This window comes from Dendrobium catenatum, unplaced genomic scaffold (assembly GCF_001605985.2).
Source record: "Dendrobium catenatum unplaced genomic scaffold, ASM160598v2 fragScaff_scaffold_1351, whole genome shotgun sequence".
Taxonomy (NCBI): domain Eukaryota; kingdom Viridiplantae; phylum Streptophyta; class Magnoliopsida; order Asparagales; family Orchidaceae; genus Dendrobium; species Dendrobium catenatum.
Window position 1 is genome coordinate 1,544,468 of NW_021319813.1, and position 26,300 is coordinate 1,570,767.

Consider the following 26,300-nt stretch of genomic DNA (forward strand, 5'->3'; position numbering starts at 1 on the left):
GCTCATGTATAAAAATCCCACTCAACTATATTAAGGCTTCATTTAGAATAGCTTCTTAACTGTTTTCTAAAGTAAATTTTTAGTACAATTTTTTTTATTCAAATAACTTTATAATAAAAAATTTGTTTTAAAAAATAGTAAAAAAAATTGTCCGAAATAAACGCTCACTCTTGAATATACTCAAAAACATTATAAGCTAATCAAAATTTATGTGAATTATAACTTACATGAACCACTTGATTACATCGGAATCGTTGCTTCTAATACTATTAATAATGGTGGAGCCGAGAGCGAAAAAGATATCCGATCTTCGAAGCTAGAAACAATGTCGGGCTGAGGAAAGGGAGGCAAGGGATTGGGAAAGGGGGGAGCGAAGCGCCACCGCAAGGTTGTCCGAGACAATATCCAGGGCATAACTAGGCCAGCGATTCGCCGCCTTGCTCGCCGCGGCGGCGTCAAGCGAATCAGTGGCCTGATCTATGAGGAGACGCGAGGCGTCCTTAAGATCTTTCTTGAGAACGTCATCCGCGATGCGGTAACCTACACCGAACACGCTCGCCGGAAGACCGTCACTGGATGTTGTGTATTCTCTCAAGCGTCAGGGTCGCACCCTCTATGGTTTTGGTGGTTAACTTATGCCGATTCTGAATAAGTACGGTTCTTAGGGTTTGTAATATGTCTATCGTTCTGTTTACGATATATCGAAACATATCGTATTTTGCAATGGAATAGTGCTATGTTGGTCTTTTTTGGGGGTTTCACTGTTACTGTTTAGTGTAATGCTAACCACTGAAGGGGATTGGAAAAAAAAACAAAAGTGATTCGTATATTTGAATTATTAATGCAATACACTTTACTTGATTAAATAATAATAATAATAATAATAATAATAATGATGGTGGAGCCAAAATTTTATTTTTTACTTGAACACAAAAATAACTTTAGAAAGCTGTCCAAAATGAAGCCTAAATCATTTAAATAAGAAATGACTTTCAAATCTTTTAAATTAAAATGAAATGTAATTATTTTTTAAATTGAAGCGTTTAAATTAAACAATCTAACAATTAAACTTCGTAATAAGATAACTTTCATGTTATTTTTGATTAATTACTATCTGTCATTAATAAAAAAGGGTGATTAATCATTAAAAAAGTGCTTTTGATATAAATTATGGTTTAGAAATTATAATTTCACAATCAATTGTAGTTTTACATAAAAAGTAAAGCCAATATTACAGCCAATCGTGATGATCTAGCCATCTAAATTCATTTCCTTTTCCTGATAATAATAATTTCTCGAGTGTTAAGGGTAGACATGTAAATAAGTCTGGCTGAGCTCGTGTCACCTCAGGGTTGAGTTTGATTAATTAATCGTATTTGAACTTGAGCTCGAGCTTAATTCTATGAATTTGAGACGGCTCACAAGATGTGGCTCATTTATTATAGAAAAGAATATCATTTTTATTAAATTAATTATTATAATATATAACATAATAAAAATATTAAAATTTAAATGAGAAATAATAAAAAATCATTTAAAGAAAATAAAAAAGAGATGATTTTTAAATATGTTTAACAATTTTATACTATGGTTGAATTCTAATATATTTTAAGAACGGTTTTGTATTATTATTTATTAAATGAGACAACTTAAGAGCTCACAAGATTTAGGTCTCAGCTGGCTTAAGCTTTGCTCGTTAGCTATTTGAGCTCGGATCGTGAGACATTTATCAAGTTGAGATGAGTCGACTCATGAGTTAACTTGATTTTGACTTCGTTTGAGACGAACTTTTTATTGCTTTTTAAAACTTTTTTTTTTTTTACTTAAATTCTATATTAAGAAGCAATAAAAATATCATCTCAAACGAAGCCTGTGTTACACCCCTAATCACATTCAGGCTCTGTTTGGGACGGCTTTCCAACTACTTCCTGAAGTAGCCTTTTAGTACAAAAATTAAAACCTTTGTATTATAAAACTGCTTTAAAAAACATTAAAAAAACCGTCTCAAACGAAGCTTCAGTATCATATAAAAAAAAAGCAGCATTTTTTCTCTAACCATTTTCTGTCATTAATGGAGGACCCTCCTCACCTCTACGTGGAAGCAGGTGCCACTGCCTTCACTGCAATAATCTTCTCTTCTCCATTCTTCAGTTTCAACTTTATCTCTAAATCAACCACATCATCAACCTATTCAAATTAATTATATATCAGCAAAGAAACGTATGAAATAACTAATAATTTTAGCACATTTGCTACTAATATTTTTGCATGAAATGTCAGTATCATTTGAAACGCCTTAAATGAGCTGCATGACTCATTCAGCTTGGTATGAATAAGAAAATGGTTCATTAATGAAGATTATTTATGCAGATCATATAATGATTAGTTTATTCATTATGTGTGCTGGATATGCCCCCACGCTGTATCTTAATTAAATTTGATGGATATGACACAGTGTTAGTATCTGCTACAGTGAAGAATTTATGGGATGGCTCTCTCCTTGGTTAGATATTTTTTATAATTAGCCATTTTAGGCTCTGGTTGGAGAGAGATTATTCTATGAGGACGTGGAATACAGCTCTATATTCGGATACTAATCAGAATGAGTCATGTCAGCTATACCAAGCCGCGGTATCGCGCGGTACCAATGCTCGCAGCGGGCTTAGGCATCTGGACGGGGTTCCGCTTCCGCACAGAATAATTTTTCTTAGTTGGGATTGCTTTTTAGCTGCTTCGTTTTTCAACAGCGATTATAATTTCATTTGACTATTGATTTCTCATAATTTTTTTTAAAGTTTTTGTCATAAGAAAATATTATTTGCAACCATAGTAACTAAGGCTTCATTTGGGACGAATTTTTTACATCTCTTAAAGTGATTTTTTTTATATAAAAATTAAAAAGTAGGAAGAAAGTTCTCCCAAATTGAAGCCTAAGGCTTTGTTTTAGTGTTTTTCTTTGCTGATAACAATCAAAATTTATATTTGACAACTATTTTTTCATTATTTCAAAAAATTTTGATGCTAGAAAATTACTTTTTATAGCATTTTTTAAAAAAGTTAAATTTTTAAGTGTAACTTTACGATTATATTTATAAAAAATTGTCGTTATTCCAACCAGGTTCTAAGTTATTTTTCTCAATCACTTTTTTAAAAATGCTATTACTATCCAAAAGAGAACCTTAATCAGCCATTTTAATACTGTTGGAACAAGTATAAATTAATAAAAAAAAATTAAAAAAGAAAGAGCAATTAAATTACCGTATTAATTAAGGAATCCACCCCCTCTGCATTCTTATCAACGAATACAGCGAGTTCCTCCAATTTGATAGCCGCCTTCTTCATTCTTACACTAGGAAGCGCCTCAATTACTTTTCCGGCCAACTTCTCGGCCGCCTCAGCCACTTTCTCCGCCTCCTCCACCATCCTCTCAGCCAACTCCACCGCGGTCTCGGCCACCTCAACTGCTGCTTCCACCGTCTTCTTCAATTCTACCATCCAACATTCAGATAATTAAGAGAGCTAATAATAATAATTTATTGGATATCTTAAGATAAAAGAGATGATAATTACTCTGTGTTCTGATAACTCTTCTGTATAACGGAATGGCCAATAGAACTACGGATCCCAACACCAACTTTGCCCTATGCAAAGAAAATAGAAACAAATTAATTAAGAAGCTTATAATTAACGAGTAGTTAATAACAAATTACCATGGAGGGATGTTATTTAGGGCCAAGATCTGAAGATTCCGACCGTTATTGCTTTGAACAGGCGGATTCTGACCGGAGCTTATTGATCTGTAAATAGGATATATCGAAGATCAAAATCTGAATGAGAAAAGCAGAGAAAATATATAAAATCGCTTACGTTGAGTCTCCTTGACTTGTTGAGGGGGCCGATTCGTCGCTTGAAGATTGCATGGTTTGGAGGCGGAGCTGTGGGGAAATGGAAGAGAGAAGGGGAGCTGTGTTGATTTTAGAGAGTCTGAGGGATCCAATTGAGTTGATATAATGGTCAATTTTCAATGCGGCTGTGCTTATAAATAAGTGAGAGAAGGCGTTGAGACTGGTTGAGGGTTCAGCTTTGAACCGGCCGGTACGGGATCGGGTGAAGGGCACCGGGAAACGGGAATCGGATTATCACATTTTATAAAGTTGTTTGTGAAGTTGTTGTTAGAAAAATTTGTAGAAATCAATGGAGACGAAAAAAAACTTGATCGTCTCTAAAGACATGTCAAATCATCGAGAAATTTTTTTTGAAAGTGTACCTGAATCCATTGAAACGCAGAATCGATGTCTTCGATCTTCCACGTTTAAAGCGGTGTTGTCCAAGAGAGCTAGAGACCTCTTCTTTTCACTCAAGATGGAAAAATGAGGGAAATGAGAACTTAACCACTTAAACTGGGGACCACGATCATTTTATACATTAAGTGTAAATATTTTATTTCAGTCCATCATTAAAATAAAATAAATGATCGGCCTCTACACAAATTAATTTCATACAAAATTTAATTAAGTTGCCACATAAGCCAAATAATAACTTAATACTTAAATAGAACACGAATTTAATTGGCTTAATTTTAGATAGCTTATAATGTATAAACTTTACTTATATGTATAAGTATATGGGCTCACTTATAGAAATTCCCAACAAACTTGGGTTTCGCTTGTGACCAATTGTCAAAACAGTTTTTAAGAACAAAAATTAAAAATTTTGTACTGAAAAGTTACTTCAAGAAACAATAAGAAAGCCATCCCAAATGAAACCTTAGTAATTTTGATTGTAAAAAAATAACTTTTAATCACAAAATTTTTTAAATAGTAAGAAAGTATAGAAAAAGTAGTAGCTAAACGAAATTATTGTTGTTATCTAAAAAGCAAAGCAACGAGAAAGCTGTTCCAAAGAGATCCTTAGAGGATTCATCAACTATAAGGATTTGTTTGGGGTAGCTATAACTTTTTATTAAAGTAATTGTGAAGTTGATGTGGGGAAAGTAATTTTTATAAAGATTGATATAGTGCTATCAAAATTCGACAAAGACTTTCTTACAATATTACATATTAGTAGATCTACTTGCTAACAACACTTTCCTATCATAAACATTTCTAGAAAATAGTGAGAAAATAAGAAGAAAGCAGCAGCCAAATAGTTGTATGGTTGCAATGTAAGAAAAGCAATGAGAAAGCTGCCCTAAACAGACCCCAAGTCTCAGGAAATTGCTCAGTGGGGTCACCAGACCATCCAGAGGTGAATCGGAATGAGACATGTCACCCCATATACAACACTGATACACAACAAAAAAATTATGTGGCGCATCTTAATTCGTCTAAGGACAGCATCCGATGACCGCACAAAATAATTTCTCCTAAATCTAAGCAACCAAAAATCTAGCAAATGGTAAAAATAAATATTGATATATGTATGCTCAATAATATTAAAGCGCAACTACGATGAAAAATAATTATATATATATATATATATATATATATATATATAAGAAAATATATAAAATCGCTTACGTTGAGTCTCCTTGACTTGTTGAGGGGGTTGATTCGTCGCTTGAAGATTGCATGGTTTGGACGCGGAGCTGTGGGGAAATGGAAGAGAGAAGAGGAGCTGTGTTGATTTTAGAGAGTGTGAGGGATCCAATTGAGTTGATATAATGGTCAATTTTCAATGCGCTTGTGCTTATAAATGAGGGAGAGAAGACGTTGAAACTGGTGAGGGTTGAACTTTGAACCGGCCGGCACGGGATCGTGTGAAGGGAAACGGGAAACGGATTAGAACATTTTATAAAGGGGAGATTTACATACATACCACTTAATACTATGCTATTTACATATTTAACACCTAAAACTTTAATATTATATACATACCACCCATAGTTCATTTCTCCATTGATTTCTTACAATATTACATATTAGTAGATCTACTTGCTAACAACACTTTCCTATCACAAACATTTCTAGAAAATAGTGAGAAAATGGGAAGAAAGCAGCAGCCAAATGTTTGTATGGTTGCAATGTAAGAAAAACAATGAGAAAGCTGCCCTAAACAGACCCCAAGTCTCAGTAAATTGTTCAGTGGGGTCACCAGACCATCCAGAGGCGAATCGGAATGCGACATGTCACCCCATATACAATATCGATACACAACAAAAAAGTGATGTGGCGCATTCTGATTCGTCTCCGAACAACATCCGATGACAGCACAAAATAATTTCTCCTGAGTCTCTTAAGAAGCAGCCAAAAATCTAGCAAATGGTAAAAATAAATATTGATATATGTATGCTCAATAATATTCAAGCGCAAGTACGATTGAAAATAATTAACGTTAAAAAAAATAATATATATTTTTTGAGATATTTAGGTCAATTAAGACATATTTACACACACATCGCATACACAAGACTCGAACCCAATACCTCTTAATTAGTAGCCTAAGCTTCTAACCAACAGACCAAAATGAATTGTGTTAAAAGAAAAAAAAACAATAAAAAAATAAATTCACTGAATAAAAAACTCACGTCAAATCATCAAGAATAATTTATTGAAAATATATTTGAATCTTTTGAAATATAGATTATGGTTTTCATTCTTTTATGTCTGAATAGTGGTGTCAATATTTGGCACGATCCGAAAATCCGACTCTAATCCGATACAAAAATTTCGGATTCGAGTCAACCTGAACCCGAAACCGGTCGGGTTCGGATCCTGATTTTCAACCCTTTTTGAATTTCGGGTCGGGTTTGAGTTGACCCGAAAACGAGCATATAACCCGGTTTTGACCCGGAATTCTGTAGTTCAGCGTATTTAGGGGATTCGGCCATTCGACGTTGCTTCACAGCCAGCGAACTCCCGTCGTTGCTTCCGATCAAAATGTTGTAACTTTCGATCTGATAGGAAGGGAATGTCCTCCGTGGAGCGAAGCCGAACAGCAACGACGAAAAACATAAGATAAAAGCCGAACAACAACGACGCCTCTAAGCGCTCGAAACAGAGAAAGCTACCTTCGCAGCTTCGCTGCACTCGTTTGCAGCCCTGCTCAGCTTTCTGAGGTGTGATGTGCCCCTGTTCGGTGCTATAAGCCTATAACTATGAGGGTTTTATAGATTCTGAAGTCTGAATCCATTGTTCATTGGAAATCAGAATGCAGAGACGAGGACGACGACAACAAATCGTGGGCAGCCATGAGTACCCTGAAGTTCTGACGTGTATGAAATAACATTCTATACCTTAAGGAAGACAGAGAGCACAAGAATTCAAGATCCTGCAGCAGGTGCCTGCGGTAACCTGTAATGCATCTCAAACTTGTTTCCTGGACTTCAATGTAGTTCTGTAGGTCTTTGTTGTTCGAGGTAAATTAGAACAAAAATAAGCAGAAAATTAGGGGTGTCAATTCGGGTCAATCCGTCGGGTTCGGGTCGAACCCGACCCGACCTGTATCTAAACGGGTAAACCCGAACACGACCCGTTTTTTGCAAACGGGTCGGACATTTCAACCCGGACCCGGGGGCATCGCGGGCAGCGGGTGGAAACGGTGGGAAATTCAAAATTTTTTAAAATAAATGGGTTGCCGGGTTGACGGGAACCCGACCCGTTTTTCAAACGGGTCAAATATATGAACCCGAACCAGACCCGTTTATCAAACGGGTCGGGTTCAACGCGGATTTTCCGGGTCGGATCCGGGTCGGGTTTTTGGGTCGGGTCAAATATTGACACCCCTACATAAAATAATGATTGTGTTCATTGGATCGTTAAAGAGTTTTTCCTAAAATTGCAAAATGGAAATTGTTGCTTAAATAAATAAATAAATAAATAAAGAGAAAGCTACCTTCACAGGAAATATTATTACATACGGTGAAAAAATCAGAAATCTAGACGTATACCGAGCAATACAGAGTGCTTGGCACCAAGTTCCAGGTGACGCGGCGCGTGGATATTGGTCTCTGGACGCGTTCGGTGTCCGGACGTAATAATTACTCGCTTCACAGGGAGAAAACTTCCGTCGTTTCTTTCCCAATCAAAATATGCGGGTCGGGTTCGGGTCTAGAAAACAAACCCGTTTGTAAAAACAGGTAGGTCAAATAGTGACGGATCAGTTTCAATTTTTTGTAAATGTGATTATAAAACTGTTATGAAGGAAGTAACTTTTTTTAAAGCTATTATAGAAAAAAGCTTACTATAATATCAATTTCTTGAAAATAATAAAAAAATAGCGACCTAATAAAATTTATAATTATGATCTAAAAAGTAAAGCAGTAAGAAAGGTCATTTTAAATATTTTAAAAGAAAATTTTATCTGTTAAGGAATTACTTATTCTTGTTAGTAGAACTAAAATTAGATGGTTGAAATAGAGGAAAGCATTGGGCTTGATGTGTGATAGAAAAGTACTCCTCAAGCTTAAGAGAAAATTCTATAAGATGGTGGTGAGATCTGCAAGTCTTTATGGTGTAGAATGATAGCTAATAAAGGAGTAGCATACAATTAAGTTTAGTGTTGCAGAGTTGAGAATGCTCAGGTGAATGAGTGGTTTTACTCTTAGAGAATGTGAAATGAGCTCATACGTGAAAAAGTTGAAGTAGCTCTAATGACAGATAAGATTAGAGAGAGTTCTCTTAGATGGTTCAGACTTTTGATGACCCAATTAGGAGAGTAGTGTATTAGATTTGACCTATGTTAATAGATTGAGGTAGACCTAAAAAGACATGATTAAAAAAAAAGCAAAGATGACCTTTTTTTTATTAGATTTAAATAAAAAATTGACTCTTAACAAAATACTATGTAGAAAAAAAATCTTGCAGCCAACCCCACGTAGTGGAATAAATGCCGGACATAGTTGTTGTTGTACAAAAAACTCTTATAAAGCAAACAACAAAGCTCTTTAAAATTGAAAATGTATTTTATATATTGAGATAAAATTTGAGAAGAATATTTTAAGTTCAATTTTCATAGCAATTTATGTTAACAAAATTTTATGTTTAGCTTTAATTTTTTAGCTAATGGCAATATATTTGTTTATATTTTAGTGTTAAACCATAAATATATACATATTTATGTCAAATCTCAATATTAAACCTGACGATTGAAAACATACTTTGATAGAAACTTCTTAAACATCGTATCCAACATTGAAAAAAAAAAAAAGTGAAGCCATACAAACGAATTCCAATTTTAGTGCTTATTTTGTGCAAAAAAAAATTGCTTTAGATGTTCTACAAAACAAATATTATTATTTAACCAAAATATTGGAAATTATTAAAATTATTATTTTTAAAATGTTATTGTTGGACAAATATTATATTTATCTATTTTTTTAAAAGGATCCCTCTGTATTATTATTTAAAAATTATCAATAATGTTGATGGCAAAATAAAATAATAAATACAAATCTTTAATGGCGGATTTAATGAAGATGAAGGTGCAAAACCCTTCTAAATGTTAACTTAGGTGCATATAAAATAACTTCATATCAACAATCCCATGCTATTTACCATTTCTAAATGGTACTAATTCCCCTTCTAAAAGAAATTCTAATTCCATCACCGCACAATAACACAATAATAATGAACAACAGCAAACATTTTTTCAAGGTAGCAAATTAGCAGTCACAAAATGCTTCTCCCATAAAAAATACATAAAATACCCCCACACACTGCATAATTTCTACGACACTATGACAGATAAAGCGATCTAAATAATTTATTTCAGGCTTCATGAATAATGAGTACATAGTGCCTGTGAAATATGAGAAATTATTCTATGCAAAGTTCAGATAAGAACCATCCGGACTGTGAGTATACACAGTGTACAAATAATATGTACACTAATTTGATACACTGTACATAGCATGAACACTCACATATCCGGACAGTTCTTCCCATCCTAACTTCAACAACAACAACAAGCCCTTGTCCCACTATGTGGGATTAGTTATATGAATCCTTTTTCGTCATTGTGTCATGTTAAAAGTCAAATTCTCATTTAAATCTAATAAAGAAAGATCATTTCTAATATTTTATAACCAAGTCTTTCTAAGTCTACCTCTATCTTTTTTAACATAAGTCGAATCTAATACCTCAACTCCGCACAAAAAAATTTCTCGTGAAATATAGCAAGCTGTGGGTAAAAAGCAAGATATAGGGCATTAACAGTTAAGAATGAGTAGAAGAACAAACGCCGATGTAGCCCAGTAAGGCAGCCAGCAAGTTTCATAGCATACCATAGACATAAAATTCGTACAAAAAGCCAAACTCAATAATGGTGTAATGCACTTCAACCTTCCAATGCTAAACCTGGAAAATCATTATACAGGCAATTACGCTAAATGAGATTCAGGCCTGTATCAAATGGCATCCAAGGATGAAAGGTAGTGCAACAAGCCATGAGAAGCCATTTTTCTTTCAAGGAAAAAGAGCAAAAGAATGGGTAGACTCACTGCTCATCAATAGGAGTTGAAGTTCATCGTCTCTGAACTGGTTTATAGAGAACGACAGTGACAAACTTTGTGCGAATGCGGTGTGTGATCCCCAAAGCCACCACTGATCTCGGACTCTCCCTGTTCTCTATGTATAAGTGGTTTAAGGCCACATTTTGCGGCGACGGGAGGCTGCCGGAACCTTCCTGGCTTGCTGGGTAGCCCAGTAATGTGTGCTGCAGGTGAGGAGGAGCAAGCGGCGGATCTCGGGCTTCGTCTTCATTTCCTGGGATGGGGTTGTTGTAACTAGACTCTGGAGATCTTGGGACTTCAAATCCCATTACACAAGTCCCACCATCCTGCATCAAGAACACTGATAAATTTTGTGTAAAGAAGTGGGAATAGAAGTGGACAAGTATCACATACTTGATCTTGTGTATTTAAACCATCCATCATTATAAGAAAAGCAATCAATGAGGCATGGAGAAGGCAAAAGCCTGCATATCAAGAAAAAAGAATCAAATAAATCAATCAAATGTCAATACACAAAGAAAGTATCATGTTTTCTAGGTTAGGAAACAAGATGAACAAGAAAACGTATTAAACTGAAAGTTATTTGGCAAATAATGTCTTAAGGAGTTGGAAACAAAGCTTAAGATTGGCAGAGTTTGATGTATCAGGAATGGCAAGGCCACCTATATAGGTTTGGAACGGTTTTTTTATTGCTTCTTAAGACAGCTTTTTAGTTTTAAAACAAAAAATATTTATACTAAAAAGCTGCTTTAAGAAGCAGTAAGAAAGCTGTCTCAAATGAAGCCATAATCTAGCAAGTACACGGGTCAGATCTTTGCTCACGATGCTCATAGTGGTGACTTGAAAAAGGATTTTGAAGGGTTAGATATAAAATCACCAGCTTATGACATACAATAAATAATCAAATGTAAGATTAGAAATAAGGCAGCTAGAAATGGCAACCAGAAATATATGTAATAAACTTAACAACAAGACAAAAAACTTAAAAAACAACAATTCTGCCCGAGATTCGAATAATTCTTTCAATATTCCTAAAACAGCAAACATTAGCTACGGAATGAAGCATGGTCATGGAGTGAAAGAAACAAGATAACAGTCATAGTTAGTAAAAACTGTGCAAGACAATGTAATAGAAGGTAGTATTCACATTATTGAACGTGCGAGCAGCAAACAAGAAACAATCGCTTGAACCAACTAAAATGCTATAACGACAAAATTAAGTTCACATCTCCTTTTTCTTTAAGACGGGGCAGCAAGTCGTTAGATTCATCAACAATGAAGACTTTATTCTTAATACATTTACAGAAGATCGAATTATTTTGACAGCACTAATGAGGCCCTCTTCAACTCAGAACAAATCACTGTGATGCATGGCCAAAGCAAGGGGATAAACAATATGATAAGGTTTTAAAAAAAAAAAACAAAAGATGAGGACATGGTCGAAGAGAGAGAATATTTAAACAAATAACTTGATATGGTTTCTCTGTTTTTTTTTTTTTTGGCATTATCTGATCATGTGCAAATTGGGTATCAAGGCACAACTTCTTCAACTATGAGAAGTGAAGATGTGAAATAAATTGTGGTTAACTCAACAAGCTTATTATGACCCCACTCCAAGTAAACATGTGAAATAAATTGTGGTTCAGTGCCATCCAAAGTGGACCAACCCCTCAAGGATTACAGGTCCAAGTGACTCAACAAGAGCTTAAGTCTAATGTGACACTAATAGATCCAGTGTGGTCCAAATTCACTCGATAATCTCTTTTTAGGTCTCCACGTACATAGGCCCGCTCTGATTGACCAAACTAGTCCTAATGAGTCCCAATCTAAATCCAACTGACCTAGTCAGGCTAGTTGAGCTTTATGTCTACTAGAAGTACAATTAGGCCCTCATTAATCAACCTGGTGGACCTCTTTGCCCAATAAATTGACATCCAAACCCCTAAGGCAAACCAATTGTTACGCTAAACTCAAGGTCAAACCCAAGGTCCAATTTGATTCCAATTCGAGCCCATGCCTCAACTCAAACTTGAAACTATACTTAAATCAAATCTAGTCAATGCACAAGTCTCTCACACTCAAACTCAAAACTAAAGTTGACTATACTAATTCAAACTGAAAATAAAAATGGGGCCAAAATTGAGCTGGTTTAGCTTCTTCATTCTTGAAAATAGAAAGCCCACTTTCCAACAAAAGGAGATCCCTCATTAAACTGATTTATGGATTCCTAAATCTTAGCCAATTTTATACAAAGACAAGCCCAGAATTAACTCAATTTAATCTCACATTGTTTAATCAAGACAAGGAGTTCAATTGATCAGCTTAAATTAATGACAACTCCACCATGCGAACCTAACTGGAACATAACTACATTTCACTTAAGTCGATTCAATTATATGATACATCCAAAAGTCAGACTCAAACTTATGATTAATCTGAATCCATAACCATTCCATTTATTGTTACTTGTCTAATAAAGCCAAATAGATTTGATCAACCAACTTAACGCTTAGGTTAGGCTTGATTTAGGCTTGATTTATCAATATTTAAACTCGTTTATTGACTACTAAAACCTGGCTCGAGCATAATTGCACTGTGATCTTTCTAAGTGTATAGCCCCTACCCTTGGAATCTTTCACTTGGCTGCCAACACTTATCATATAAACATCATTACACGACTCATTTATCTCTAGTTCTCACGTAAGTGTTCATCTGCACATGCTCTTCACCAAATATCTTCAATAATGTTTGAAGAGGTGGATTTTAGCACGTGACATAATAAGCACTGACAATTTGAGCTGCATCTTTGGGTTCAGCTGAAAGAGATCATCAAGATAGCCACTTGTCACACCAACAGCCATCCACATGCACGTGTCATCCACAACCTACTACACCTACTCATGCATGTAGGAGTCAGAAACTCCTTTGCATGACTCTCCTAACAGCAGCCACAAGCAAGCTTCTGGCATGAACTTTTTCATGACAAACCTAGTTGCACTTGCAGTGGCAAAATTACGACTCCCAATGCAACCTAACCAATGGAGTTCACGACATTGTTATTATATCCATTGTAAGTTTCATTTTCAAAATGATAGGTACCCCACCCATTACCTCGCCTTGGGTCTTTGTTGCTCAAGAATAGCATGGCATTCCTTTATGAGCTTTGTATCCTACCCAATACATGGAGGGGATCTATTGATTCATCAATGAATTTCTGTCAGCTCTCAACATACGCTAGTAGAATGTTAAAATTTCAAGGAGAATGGGTACAATCAAGCAAAACATACAGAAACCACATATATCCACATTATTGGCCACAACTCATCAAATAATGTCACTGCACATGAAAATAAGGAAATCCTTAAATTCTCTTCTTACACATTCAAAGCATGCTAGGTTGAAGGCCCCTTATGCGACCACTCCCCTTAGCTCAAGATCACCTAGGATCTCAATATCCTAGAGCTCTCCTCTTATGCTATTTCCAACACCCCTACACATCATTATGCCCAAACATTAGCCAACAAGTCTCAGAGAGTTTTCTCTACCTTCAAAAGATGTTATGTTGTCCATATGTATAGTGATTAGCTGGTAGACGATAGTTGGGAGGAACCTCATGAAAAGGATAAATATCCCCATTAGCTCGATGTTACATGCCTAACTGCATGGCACATCAAGTTGCCTGCTAATTCTAGCCATCAAACTTCAAATGAACAACTGTGATACCATCACATCAGTACATTAAAGGACTAATAACAAAAATCAAAGGATGTTTTAGAATGACTTTAAAATTAATTAACCAATGATTAGTCATAAATCATGAATTTTACTAATCAACAATTTAAAGTGACACCGCAACCACCCTTAAACCAAGCCCGACTTTATAAACACCTTAGACCATTCTGAGATCCACTAAGTTCATGTGACAAATGTTTGGAGGCGACACTTATGTGACATTAACCATGAACTTTAAAATAAAGTCAAATTTTTAACATTATAGTATTAGGAGTCTTCCTGTGCAAATCAACAAAGGTATGGAACCCCAAACTCAATGACATGAGATTCACTAGATTTGCATATTATCATCCCAATATACTCAAGATATATGAGAGAAAACAACCACATACTTTCTAATCAAACTCATTGAATAATTTAACCTTCCAACCCTCCACTAATAGACTAAGCACACAAGGTCAACTCTGAACAATGAAACAATAGGATATTGATTGGGTTACCATCCATCCTCACCCAACCCCCTACTATAAACCAACTACCAGCCACGAATCCATAGCATAATAATCCTTAATCAAAAGTGTTCTCTGCATTATATCGAAGATATAATTAATGATCCATTGCCATTCTCTCAACATTATTTCAAAAGCATAAAATGATAGGCTATAATGGATTAAGAAAGATTTTTTGACTTTTTTGTTCAAAATTGATCAATTAATTAATTAGAGTTGATATTGATAGATTGGAACCGCTAAATCAACTTGGTACAACAAAACTAGAAAATCTTACTCAGGCTAGCAAGCATCCTCATCCAACCCGTCATTATATACCATCTTTCAACCACCATTCCAGATCACAATAAATGTTCTTCACATCATTTCCCATATGTTCTTGATATTGAACATTGGAAATCTCTCAAAAATGTTGTTGAAGCCCATAATAAAAGGCTAGAATGTTTCCGACTTTTTTTTTTCAAAATTTATCCATCAATCAATTTAAGGTAATCAGTTTAAGGTACCCCAAGCCTTATTTTAAGCTATAGATGACTTTTCCTTAATCGTTTTCACCTGTTGTAAACAATAAGTTTACCCTTTACTTTTCTATTCCTTCTCGAAACAATGCAAAGTGGTGTTCCAACTCCTATTGTTAGCAAGAAATAGCACAACATTTAGTAGTGAATTTGCAAGCAAGTAACAACAACTGAGCACCAATGGAGTAGTAATGCAGCAGTGGCAGAGTAACAAGGCAATGGCAAGAATAGCAAGCCAACAACAACACAACTTCCAAAAAGCAACAATGGATGGTATCATCAGGCAAACAATTGCATCAACTGGCAGTCCGACAGAAAAAACCAAGCAAAACCCAACAAACATTGGCCTTTTGAAGACTTCAAGTGGCATCAACAACAACTATATGATAAACAGTAGACATTAAGGGCCCTCCACCAGTAACATGAATAGTTCTACACCTTTTGGAGTTTTGCAAAAGACTTACAAATGGAAGAAAGAAAGGAAAAAGGAACAAGGATTTTAAAAGGTTTTTTTATTCATCTATTATAAGAAATAAAGCTTATTTATGAAAAGCTACTAAAGAACATAAATTCTCATCCAATCCTAAATAAGCTCCACAAAAAAGTGAATCCTATCTCAAACACAAACTTAATTATTTCAAACTAAAGATAATTTCAACAGCAATTATCCCAATCTGAATTTAAATTCAGATAAAAAGTTATCCAAAATAAATTTAAAATTTTAAAACTTGACCTTATCCTACCATAATTTGGATTTTAATCTAACAGTCAAATTTCTAGTGCCTTAATCTCCCTCATGTAATTATCTAATTAATGACATGATTGAACTTATGAAATCTTACGGACATCCTCTTTGATATCAATGATGTGGTCTAAGAATCTCCAATTTGACAATTTTCATTAAGAAAATACGACCATTAAAACTCCAATGAAAACAATTACCTCAATCTTTCCATGAAATCATGCTTAAATGATAAAGAAAGCTTCATCTTATGGATCAATTAAAGTCGGACAATCGAATTGACCATCCCTTTTTAAGTTATGATCTACAGATCAATTAATCATAGAGATTTGCAACCATTTAAAACCTCATATCTCACATCTCTTAAATAAAACAATTAGCTTCGACAAGCAAGCTAGTGGAAATCTCTTAAATATAATTCCTAATCTGCTTATGAAAACACCATGCTGCTCAGCTTCTGTTTCCTATACCCCAAAAAGGTCCAACAAGAGGATGAGAGCTTTCAAAGTTCATACCACTACAAATTTCTTTATTTAACAAGAGTTGCATGACCAATTTATTATGAGTGGTATCTAAAATATTAAACATATTCTTCATAAATCAATTTAAACTTCCATCGATGTAGACATACCCCTTTTCCTTACTCCTAATCCTTTACTACAATTTTTGTCTATCCATCTAATGGGTGCAATTTTTTTTTTTTTTTAATTTTGTTCTATATGTCCAAAGCACCTAAATTTATTTTAACTCCCTCATCCTCAATAGATCAGCTCCAACTATTCATATGATAATATCATTCATAAATTTATCCTCCTTAACATTACCACATATTCATTTTAACATTTTAATTTATCATACTCAAATTAATTATAAATGTCTTTTTATTGCCAAACACCTAAGATCCATGAAGCAAAGCCAGCCAATTTTATAAAAATTATCTTTAGGTCTATATGATATCCTCTAATCTCATAATATTCCCAAGGCAATTCTTCATATTAACAAACTTTAACTCTATAAGCTATATCTTTATCTAGTATCATATTCTTTTGCATAATAGATCCAATAAAATTAAGCCTATCACACCTAGGTATCAATTTATATTCCAATAATATTAACTTATAATTCTAAGTCGTCAATCTTTTAAGCATTTTTCCCATTATTTTAAATATTCACCTACATTAGCAAGCGCCTCACGAAAACCATTGTAAGCATAAAAGTATGCAACAAAACACCTCATTTTGAATATCTTTTGTAAACATCTCTAAAATCAATACAAAAAATGTGAACTCAAGGTTAATCCTTAATATAATCCTACTCTAATTAAAATATCTTTGATAACACCATAATATAATATCAGTCAAAGCTTCATATAAGGATAATTTAACAAATCTTTACACCATTTCTCATATTTACACCAAATCATGTCTCTTGATACTTGAGCATATTAAGGATCAACAAAAATCATATTAAACTTTTCCTTGCTCATAATAATTTTTCATTTACATTTTACTTATAGATTTTCTTGGCAAGAAAACAAATTAATTGCTCAGAATTTATGTAATTTTCTAATTCTATGGTCTATAACTCCCTCCTACAACTTCATACTAAAACTCATAAAATTGATTTTACCATAATCTTGAATTTCTTCTTTAATCTCAAATATTAGTATTAAAATACTTTTTTCTTTCAAATCATTTGATATCATCTTAGTTTTTAAAATTTCATTAAAAAGATTTAGTATCCAATAACTTCAATATCCCGCATAATACCACTCCATTTTTTCTATCAATCAATAAAAAACCTTATTATCTCATTCATTATGCTCTTCCAAAATATTTTTCCCTTAAAATTATCATTTAATAATTTCTCAAGATAGCATTTCTGATGGGGACATTAGAAAGTGGAAAGTCTATCAGAGACGTGGACGTCGATCTACGATCACGATTGAGTTGATGTATTTCTGAGTCATATTGTGTGTCTTCTTTATTATTATGTTATGTTGTATTTGCTTTATTAGTATTTTCGATTTTATCCCTTACTTAAGAGAGATCGTATGTAAGCCCTGAGAGCGTCGTCGTCTTTTTATTTTCTTAAGTCTTTGTACGAGGCTATATATAGCCCCTTGTTCTCTTTTTCATGTAATGAATGATTGAAAGAAAATTTTCTTCTCTTTGTTTGAGTTCTTATGAGAGCTTGAGAGATTGGAGCGAAGTTCCTTAGAGAGGGAATTTTGGATCACCCATCAAGCTTGGAGACGGCCAGGTTCGTGGTTCTTTTTCTTTATTATCTTTCTTTTTTCCTTTGTCACCAAGCCACCGGCCTTCATAATCCCCACCTTCCCTCCACTAAAAGAAAACCCCGACAAACCCACCTACAAGTCAGTTCCACCACATCACCCTCCCTCCTCCAAGAATTCCCCATAGTCCAACCTAGCCGCCGGCCCCTCTCACCTCGTTCATCTTCCCTCCACGATTCGAACCCCTCTTGAATACTTTCCATAATCATCCGCTCTTAATTTAGGGAGGTCTAATTTCAAAATTCAAAATTATTTGAATTTGAAATTCTTTTCTAATTTAGGAAACCTATTTTAGAAAAGTTACTTAATTAAGCCCCTTTTAAATTTCAAATTAATGGGGATTTAATTATTTATTTCCTACTTCCTAAATCTCAAATTAGGCAACCCCAAATCCCTCCCCATCCCATTAAGCCGCCGGCCCCTATTTCCCTAATTGCTTGGATTTATTTCCTAATGCTCACTCCCCCTTTTGGAATTAATTCAAACCTCTCATGCTCCCTCCTTGGCCGAAATTTCCAAAGCCGACAACTCCTAATTATTTTCCAAAACCTAACATCAGAATTTGGAAAAAAATCCCTCATCCCCACCTCTCTCTTGTCGCCGCCCCTACCCTCTCTCCCTCTTCTTTAATTATTCCCAAACATAGGGATTAATTAGAGTATTGCTTGAACACCTTTGCTCTCCTCCCAAATCAAACCAAATTAAAAAACCTCTTCCTCTTCCCTTGGTCGGCCACCCTCCTCCATCCCCTCCACTTCCAATTCGAGAGAAACTTCTTTCTATCTCACGAGGGTTCAAGGATTGGCATTGATCTTCAACTACACAACCTTCTTCTAGAGCCAATGAATGGTCGATCCGGAATTTGACGGCGGATTCGCTTACAAAGAGCAAGGATACATTAATATCCTTCACTCCCCCTTTTTCAACTTCAACCCGAAAATTGATCGTTCTATCAAAGAGTATGAGGACCTCATTATTTTCACACTATCGGAGGCTATCGATGAGCAACTTGCCGGCGCTCAGTGGCAAATCGTCTCCGAACTTTCCCAAGGGTGAACCTCTTCCCCTCTTCATTTTCCTCATTCACTAACTTTGTAGGTGATGACAAGTCGCTAAGAGCCGTGTTTCACCTTATGCCTAAGCCTAGTAAACGTAGGATTGAGCGTGTTTTCTTTGCTTCTAATCTTATTGTTAGATTAGGGATGTTGTTGAAATCTATTTATTTCACATGTTACCGAATTTCTAAATTGTTTTGATTCTCCAAGTGTTTGGCAAGTGGCTTGGCCTAAGCGTAGGCACCCCTCTCTTGTTTTATTTTGTCGTTTTAATGGCTAATAGTTTAATCTTTATTATTCTAATCAAAGAATCGTTCAAATTCTTATTGCATCTATTTAACAACATCCTAGTCCTACATCAATTTCTCTCTTACCTTAATATCTTCAACTAAGAGTTATAAGCCTCAATAGTACATAACTTTTGTCACCCTTTAAAAGAATTTTTATTTTACTAAACATTTGTACTTCCTCAATCGGCCACAGAACCTCTTTATTAATATAGAATATATTTTTAGACTCTCCTAAAACTTTTAGGACAATCTTTTTAATGGAACAAGCAAGCCATCATATCCTAAATTGGGATTGCTCAACTATAATTCTAGTTTGCCTTTTTAGCTACAAATCTAAAAAAAGTAATAATCTTTTCATACACTATCAACAAATCCTATGTCAATCATCCCATATGCTTCTTTTTATAATCTTAAGACAAACATCCATGATTACAATTCTATATTGGGTGGTCAAATTCTCTCATGGAATCACCTAAAATTTTTGTAAAATGATATTCGTTTCCATCTAGTTAAATGAAATCCATTTGTGATTTGATGGCTCCATATTTGACTGTAATTAAATGCATTTTCATTTCATTAAGTATGAATTTACTATTGTAAGAACATAGCCTATATAGGGAAATGAAATATAACTTCTCCCTTTAAATTTCTATCTCTTACTTACAAATAATGAATTCTCTCATAACCCATCGAACCACAACTTCTAATGCCTATTTAAGTTCCCAAATAAATCAATTTCCTTCCACAGGTGTACAAGATAATAAATCATCAATCTCTTGCAAAGATTGATCACCTCCCAATCCAACTTGAGGAGCATAAATACTAACCACATTTATAATATCATCAATCATTAGCTTAATTGAAATCATCTTATCACTAATCCTTCTCATCTCAACAATTTTATGTTATTCTTATTCACTATTATATCAACTCCATTGAAGTTGTTTACCTTTCCAATATACAACAAATAATAACCTTCCACAATGCCCTTGAATTTTTTTCTTCTTTTCTATTTAGTTTCTTGTAAGCAAGCAATTATTATTCTTTTTCTAATTACTGTGTTTCCAATTCCCTTATCTTACAATTCAAAGTCCCCAAACTCCTATAGTTCTAGACTACTTAACCATTGCTTATTTTTTACCAACATTGGGTAACACCATGATTCACCACTTGCAAGTGGCATCATAATCAACCCTTGCTTTATTTTCACTATGATCAGATTTTTGTGTTGCAACAATTTAAGTGGACTTCCTGGCTCTCTTTAAAACTTACAAGAGTCCATAATTTGAAAATTTTCCACTATTTCCTAATGTCAAGTCCTCCTAAAATCCTAACCTTAATAATCAAGTAAGCAAATATTGCGTTACCTGCAAAACTAAGCCAAATCTCCATTCTGATGTTTGGAAAAGGAAAAGAAGCCTTCATATCAACAACAGACACATCTTAAAAAATTCACTGGCCACCCAAAGATAAAAATAGTTATCTCTTTGTGCAGTTGAAGAGTCAGCCTTTGAATCATGAATAATTCCGCAGCTTCGATTGCATTGAACTAAAGCATCCGTGCAATCATATGTAAAAACACTGCTTTTGTAAGGCATAAAGAGTCCCTAGCTTACTGAAAACAAGCAGCGAAATTAAGAAATAGATGCTTTCATTGACTTTCACTTCATCTTGAACCAGAATAATGATCGAAACTCTTCAGCTTGAAACTGAGTGCAATGCACTAAGCGAAATTTTTAATATGCTTTATTATAATCCTTATGTAGTTAATTGTGGTTCCACCAAATCTGAGAATAATTCATGATTTTTTTAAGCCTATTGGCACAACGGTAAAAAAGGTGGAAAATCGTACAAAATAGACATTTAACATATGAATTAGCTAGGGTTCAAATCAAATGCTCAAATATTAGAGGAATTCCTTCAAGTTCTTTCTTTGAAATACATAGACAAACTTGTAAATCTAAAGCTATTTCTTGGAATTGATTTAAGAGATCTACATTGTTAACTTAAGCATTTATTGCCATCATGAACCATTCAGTGAAACTAATACTTAAGAATTTCAGAAAGGTAGATCCAAGCTCTTCCTCTTGATATTCTTCAAATCGGACTACTTTCCTTGACAACATTTTTATAAATCACCTTGCGAGACTACCCAAAGCATTTCTCTAGAAACTAGGGATAGAACCAAACATGAGTAAACATCCACCAATATCAATGATTGAGTTAATACAAAATTTGGGAAAATTAAGTTAGCGAGTACGTATTACTTTGAAGTAGTTGGGAATTCTCTACAATAGCTTCCTCTTAGCTAGATTGTAAGCATGTGAGATTTTAAAAAAATTCAATAGTAAAATCCTGTTTTCGTCCCATCAGAAGAAAGTTGAAATAGCTAGTAAAGTAATAAAATAAGTGTTCTTAATTTTCAAGACCTATAAAGGAAATATGAAGCTTAGGACTCAATTTCTTTCCTGGTCACAAAGTTCTTTTAGATTCATGTCAAACTAGTCTTGATATGCATGAATATCATAAAACAGTTTCGACGTGGCTAGGGGAAAGGGCTGAAAGTTCATAGTGAATTAGCACTTTGCAATAATTATTATTTCAACTCTATTTGAAGACTTAAAATTAATGTTTCCCAACATAATTATAGCAAACTGCAAGGCCGAGAAAATGAACCCATATAATATATTAAATCTGATGTGTTTCAATACTTCTCTGAAGAAGGATCAACCTTTCCAAAAGCACCACACACTCAAGGTAATATGACTATCAAACACCTAAGGTGCTAGGTGCCATCATTCACACTAGCTCAAGCAAAGTGCGGTGCTATCAATAAATTATTATATCGCTTCAAAATTTATTCATCTATTAGGAATATTTTTTAAGAAGATAAAATGTTCAATCATCAAATTTAATTATGCTAGGAAAAAAAATTGAACTTTCAAGTTTTATTACTTTTCAAGTTCAAAAAACTTGTTATTTGTTAAATAGAGCACTTTAAGCAAGTGTGATAAAACTAGTTCAGCACATGTATACCAAGAAATTATCTAATCTTCAATAAAACTTATTCCATCAGCATTATTATACCTGCTTTCTTGTCTATTGCTAGATTATAAGCCTCCATCTCTTACTTTGCTATGATAGTCACATCTCTTCATCTTCAATATTTATAATGCTTTCTTGTTTATTGTTGGATTTAAAAACCTCCATCACTTACTCTGCTATGATAGGCACGTCTCTTCATCTTCAATATTTATAACTCGAGAACTTATATTCTTAAACCAAGATTTCATTAGCTTATTTCCTGTTTTGTTAGATTTTCATCTCTGCATCTCCAACTATTATTGCTCATTTCACATCATCCCAAGTCAAATTATCATAATAAAAAACTAACTTGACTTCAACATTTCAAGTATTAGCACAAATCCATTAAATCAATGTAACTCACTAGAAAAACAAGACGCTCAATAGGAATACTTTAGAAAGGGCACCCACCTAAGCAATAAGCAAGTCAATGTGGCCTCATCACACCTAGCGCTAGCACCCAAGTGAGCACTCAACTGGCCTTTATCAAATACATCTAGGATGTCTTGAAGGGCAATTTGCTTTAAAATTTCTTATACTTTATTAAAAAAATTAATAAATTATCAGAAAGTAAAATATTTTGGATCATTAAATCCAAATAAAGGGAACTGTGCAAAAAATTCTGATTACAAGCCAGCTAATTTACTTAAAATGAACTTTCAAAGCTAACATAAAAACTTCTTGACGGAAGACAACCTCAAAACAATTGTACATTAATCAGCAATTCTTAAATTGCTTTTTCTCAGCATTAGACTTACTTTGATAGTTTTAATCTAATTAATCAAATTACAGACGACTGTGTCTCTAAATTTTTCCTTATCTTTAAATTTTGATGATTAAAATATCGCTTGAATATATCATTCACTTTATTTGAGTTTCATCCTTTAAACATAAGAGCATTTGGTATGAAAATATGATCATAAGGGTAACCAATATTCTAAATTCAACTAGGTAAACTATGTTACCCAATGCAGCTTTAAGTTACTTGTACAGGAAAAGCTACTGCAATAATGTGCTACAACCCCACTATTTTTTGTTCTCTAAGCAGATCTTAATAAGACGGCGAACCAATCATATCAAAATACTCTAATCAACTCCATTAATCTTGAAATATTAGACTGGTGCTCAGATGCGTAAGAGGCATGTGCATGTACACAAACATAAATACAGGCACATGGAAGGAAGTTTGAGGCTGTGGAGAACTAAGAGGAGGTTCGTCCAGTCTATATCTTCGTTCCAAGCTGCATTGGAATAGAAACAGAGTTTAAAAGGGGCAAGTTCAGAGGCTGCGAGCAAAATGAAGGACCAGAGGAAGGATGGCAGAGAGCGGAAGAAGGGGCCTGCCAGCGTGATAAAGACAGGGAATAGCGCAAGCAATTTGGAGCGAGAAGGGAACTAAATCTGCGACATTCATAAAGAAAAGAAATGGCACAGGGCCGACGACTGAAGACGGAAGGAGAGCAAAGGAGGGGCAAAGAACGATCGCTTACTTAAGACCTGAGAACGGCGGCAACGGCGGTGAAATAATATCATGTAGATGAAGTCAGAGTATCAGTGCCCCAGCAGCATGGAATCGAAGCCATTGTGTGGAAAGAGATGGGAAGACGGAAAGTAAGATGGAGCGAGGAAAGAACACATTGTACACTGGTGAAAAAAGATGATGGTGCAGATCAAGTTCAAAAGGCAGCACCATATCCATCTAGCGGCCCGAAGTAGAAGATAGCAGCGATGGATTGAGGAAGGATAGAATAAAACCGATACAGGGAGAGAGGAAGCGAGAGTGAGAAAGGAATAGATGCAGAAAGCGGGAACAAAGAACTTACCTCAATCTCGGTGACGGGTAAACGGAGGCAGATAATAAGCGTATCTCTGAATGAAGCCGACCGCGCCGGTAAGAAACACCAAGAGAGATTGAAAACCAGGCGGCAATCTCAAGGAAGATGAAGACAAGGAGTGAAATCTCCGCAACCCTAACACGATCGTGCGAGATGTGAATCTGGAAAGCTCTCCAAAAAATGTTCACGGGTTCGGCCGCGAACTTTTCTTCTTCTTTTTTTTATATATATATATAGTAAATATTCGGACTCGAGCTGAACCGGCAATCGGTTTTCCGTACGTCCGTACTTAACCGGCACAGGACAGGTCGGGCCGCGGATGAAATCGAATCAGAATTTGAAAATTAGGATTCACACAGGGCTTTCATTGAGTCGGGTCGGGTCTCTTCGGCTCAGCTTGGCTCCTACCGATTAGAGACATTTTCAAGTCGGATCAGGTCAATTTTAAAGGTAGGTCCGGAATGTCTTGGCCTAATAAGATTATTGGTCGGAAGAGCGGGTCTCTGGGCTCATTTCCAGTGTGTAATTCATCCATCTATCACTTAGTAAACTAGTAAGCTGATTTGAACTCGACTCAATTAATGGCTCGTGAGCTGAGCCTGACGAACGAACGAGTCAAGTTTGAGCCAGCTCTAACTCGACTCAATAGCTCATGAGCCGGATCGTTTAATTTATATTGATGTAAAAGAAACTTAAAATATATTAACATTCATGATTTTAAGAACAAGATTTGTTAAAAACGTTTAAAAATTGCATATCACTTTCTTATATTAAAATAATTCTTTATTTTTTTCTAACTTATCATTCTTTTAAGCATTTTATTATAATAATTGCATGAATAATAATTATTTTCTCACTTTTGTATTACAAAAGAGTCGCCTCATAAGTCGAATCGAGCTCATAGAATAAAACTCAAGCTTGAGTTTGAATTTGATTAATTAAATCAAGCTCAAGCCAGAGATGACTCGAGCTCGATTTACTCGTTTACAGCCCCGTCTATCTTCGAGTGCCCCCATATTCTCAGTTCCTTGAGCTGGAAAAAAAAAACTCCTTTCTAGGAAGAGCACATGGCAAGTTTAATCAAAAGGTATTTAGCTCAAATGCTCAAGCAAGGCTTCTTAGACCTTCAATACCTAGATTCAGAAGACTCTTCACAATCTCAAACAAATATTCAAACAATAATTTGCCACTCTATCAAACCACCTTCACAGTCTATGATAGTCTCAAACAAGCATTCAGACAATACTTTGCCACTTTATCAAACTACCTTCACAATATCAGATTTAAATCCATCTCAATCGACCCATTTCTCGTGATGTACAATGGAGAAAACACAAACATATACATCCTAAGAAATATAGATGACATTTTGTTTGCTAACAATAATCATACAACCACAAATACATTGTTGCAAACTCTGCAATAGCACTACAACATGCAGAACCTAGGAGAAGTCTCCCACTTATTTGGGTATACACATAATATAAAAAATCAAGCTACCAATATCATATCAAGCCCAAAATGTCTCAACACTGCTACAAAGGTCTAGCACAAGCTTCTTCGTAACTAACAATAATAAAAGACACAATTACAAAGTCGGACACTAAAGTCAACAGCCAAGAACTTCTTAAAACACTTTGTTAACTATCTTCAATACCTCACTATTACTCAACCAGACATGCTTGTCTTCAATTATGCACCACAACACATGCACAAGCTCTTCAATATCCACTTCCAACAGCTCAAGTGAATTCTTCAATGTATAAGCATCACTATCAGCCTACGCGTC

General features: G+C 34.7%; 2 protein-coding genes and 1 pseudogene across 2 annotated transcripts; 1 reads left to right on the top strand and 2 right to left on the bottom strand.

Moving 5' to 3' along the window:
- Window positions 1–322: 322 nt before the first annotated feature.
- LOC110099904 lies at window positions 323–632 on the top strand (annotated as a pseudogene).
- A 1,252-nt stretch (window positions 633–1,884) lies between these two features.
- Window positions 1,885–3,989, bottom strand: LOC110099913. The gene is made up of 5 exons (XM_020827230.2): window positions 3,868–3,989; window positions 3,711–3,797; window positions 3,571–3,641; window positions 3,259–3,488; window positions 1,885–2,187 (listed from the first exon to the last, which is right to left on the bottom strand). The coding sequence occupies exons 1-5, from the start codon at window positions 3,918–3,920 to the stop codon at window positions 2,092–2,094; spliced, it is 537 nt and encodes a 178-aa protein (XP_020682889.1). The 5' UTR covers window positions 3,921–3,989; the 3' UTR covers window positions 1,885–2,091.
- Window positions 3,990–10,124: 6,135 nt separating this feature from the next.
- On the bottom strand, window positions 10,125–24,705 carry LOC110099860 (SNF1-related protein kinase regulatory subunit beta-3). The gene is made up of 3 exons (XM_020827158.2): window positions 24,500–24,705; window positions 10,844–10,914; window positions 10,125–10,776 (listed from the first exon to the last, which is right to left on the bottom strand). The coding sequence occupies exons 2-3, from the start codon at window positions 10,871–10,873 to the stop codon at window positions 10,462–10,464; spliced, it is 345 nt and encodes a 114-aa protein (XP_020682817.1). The 5' UTR covers window positions 10,874–10,914; window positions 24,500–24,705; the 3' UTR covers window positions 10,125–10,461.
- Between the last annotated feature and the right edge of the window lie 1,595 nt (window positions 24,706–26,300).

Excerpts from the sequence above, each read along its gene's own strand:
- LOC110099913 (XM_020827230.2), bottom strand. The coding sequence starts at position 3,920 with ATGCAATCTTCAAGCGACGAATCGGCCCCCTCAACAAGTCAAGGAGAC. Across the intron at positions 3,642-3,710 it reads CTAAATAACATCCCTCCATG|GGCAAAGTTGGTGTTGGGAT; the intron begins GTAATTTGTTAT and ends TTCTTTGCATAG. Across the intron at positions 3,489-3,570 it reads AAGAGTTATCAGAACACAGA|AATTGAAGAAGACGGTGGAA; the intron begins GTAATTATCATC and ends GTTGGATGGTAG.
- LOC110099860 (XM_020827158.2), bottom strand. The coding sequence starts at position 10,873 with ATGATGGATGGTTTAAATACACAAGATCAA. Across the intron at positions 10,777-10,843 it reads GTTTAAATACACAAGATCAA|GATGGTGGGACTTGTGTAAT; the intron begins GTATGTGATACT and ends TTCTTGATGCAG.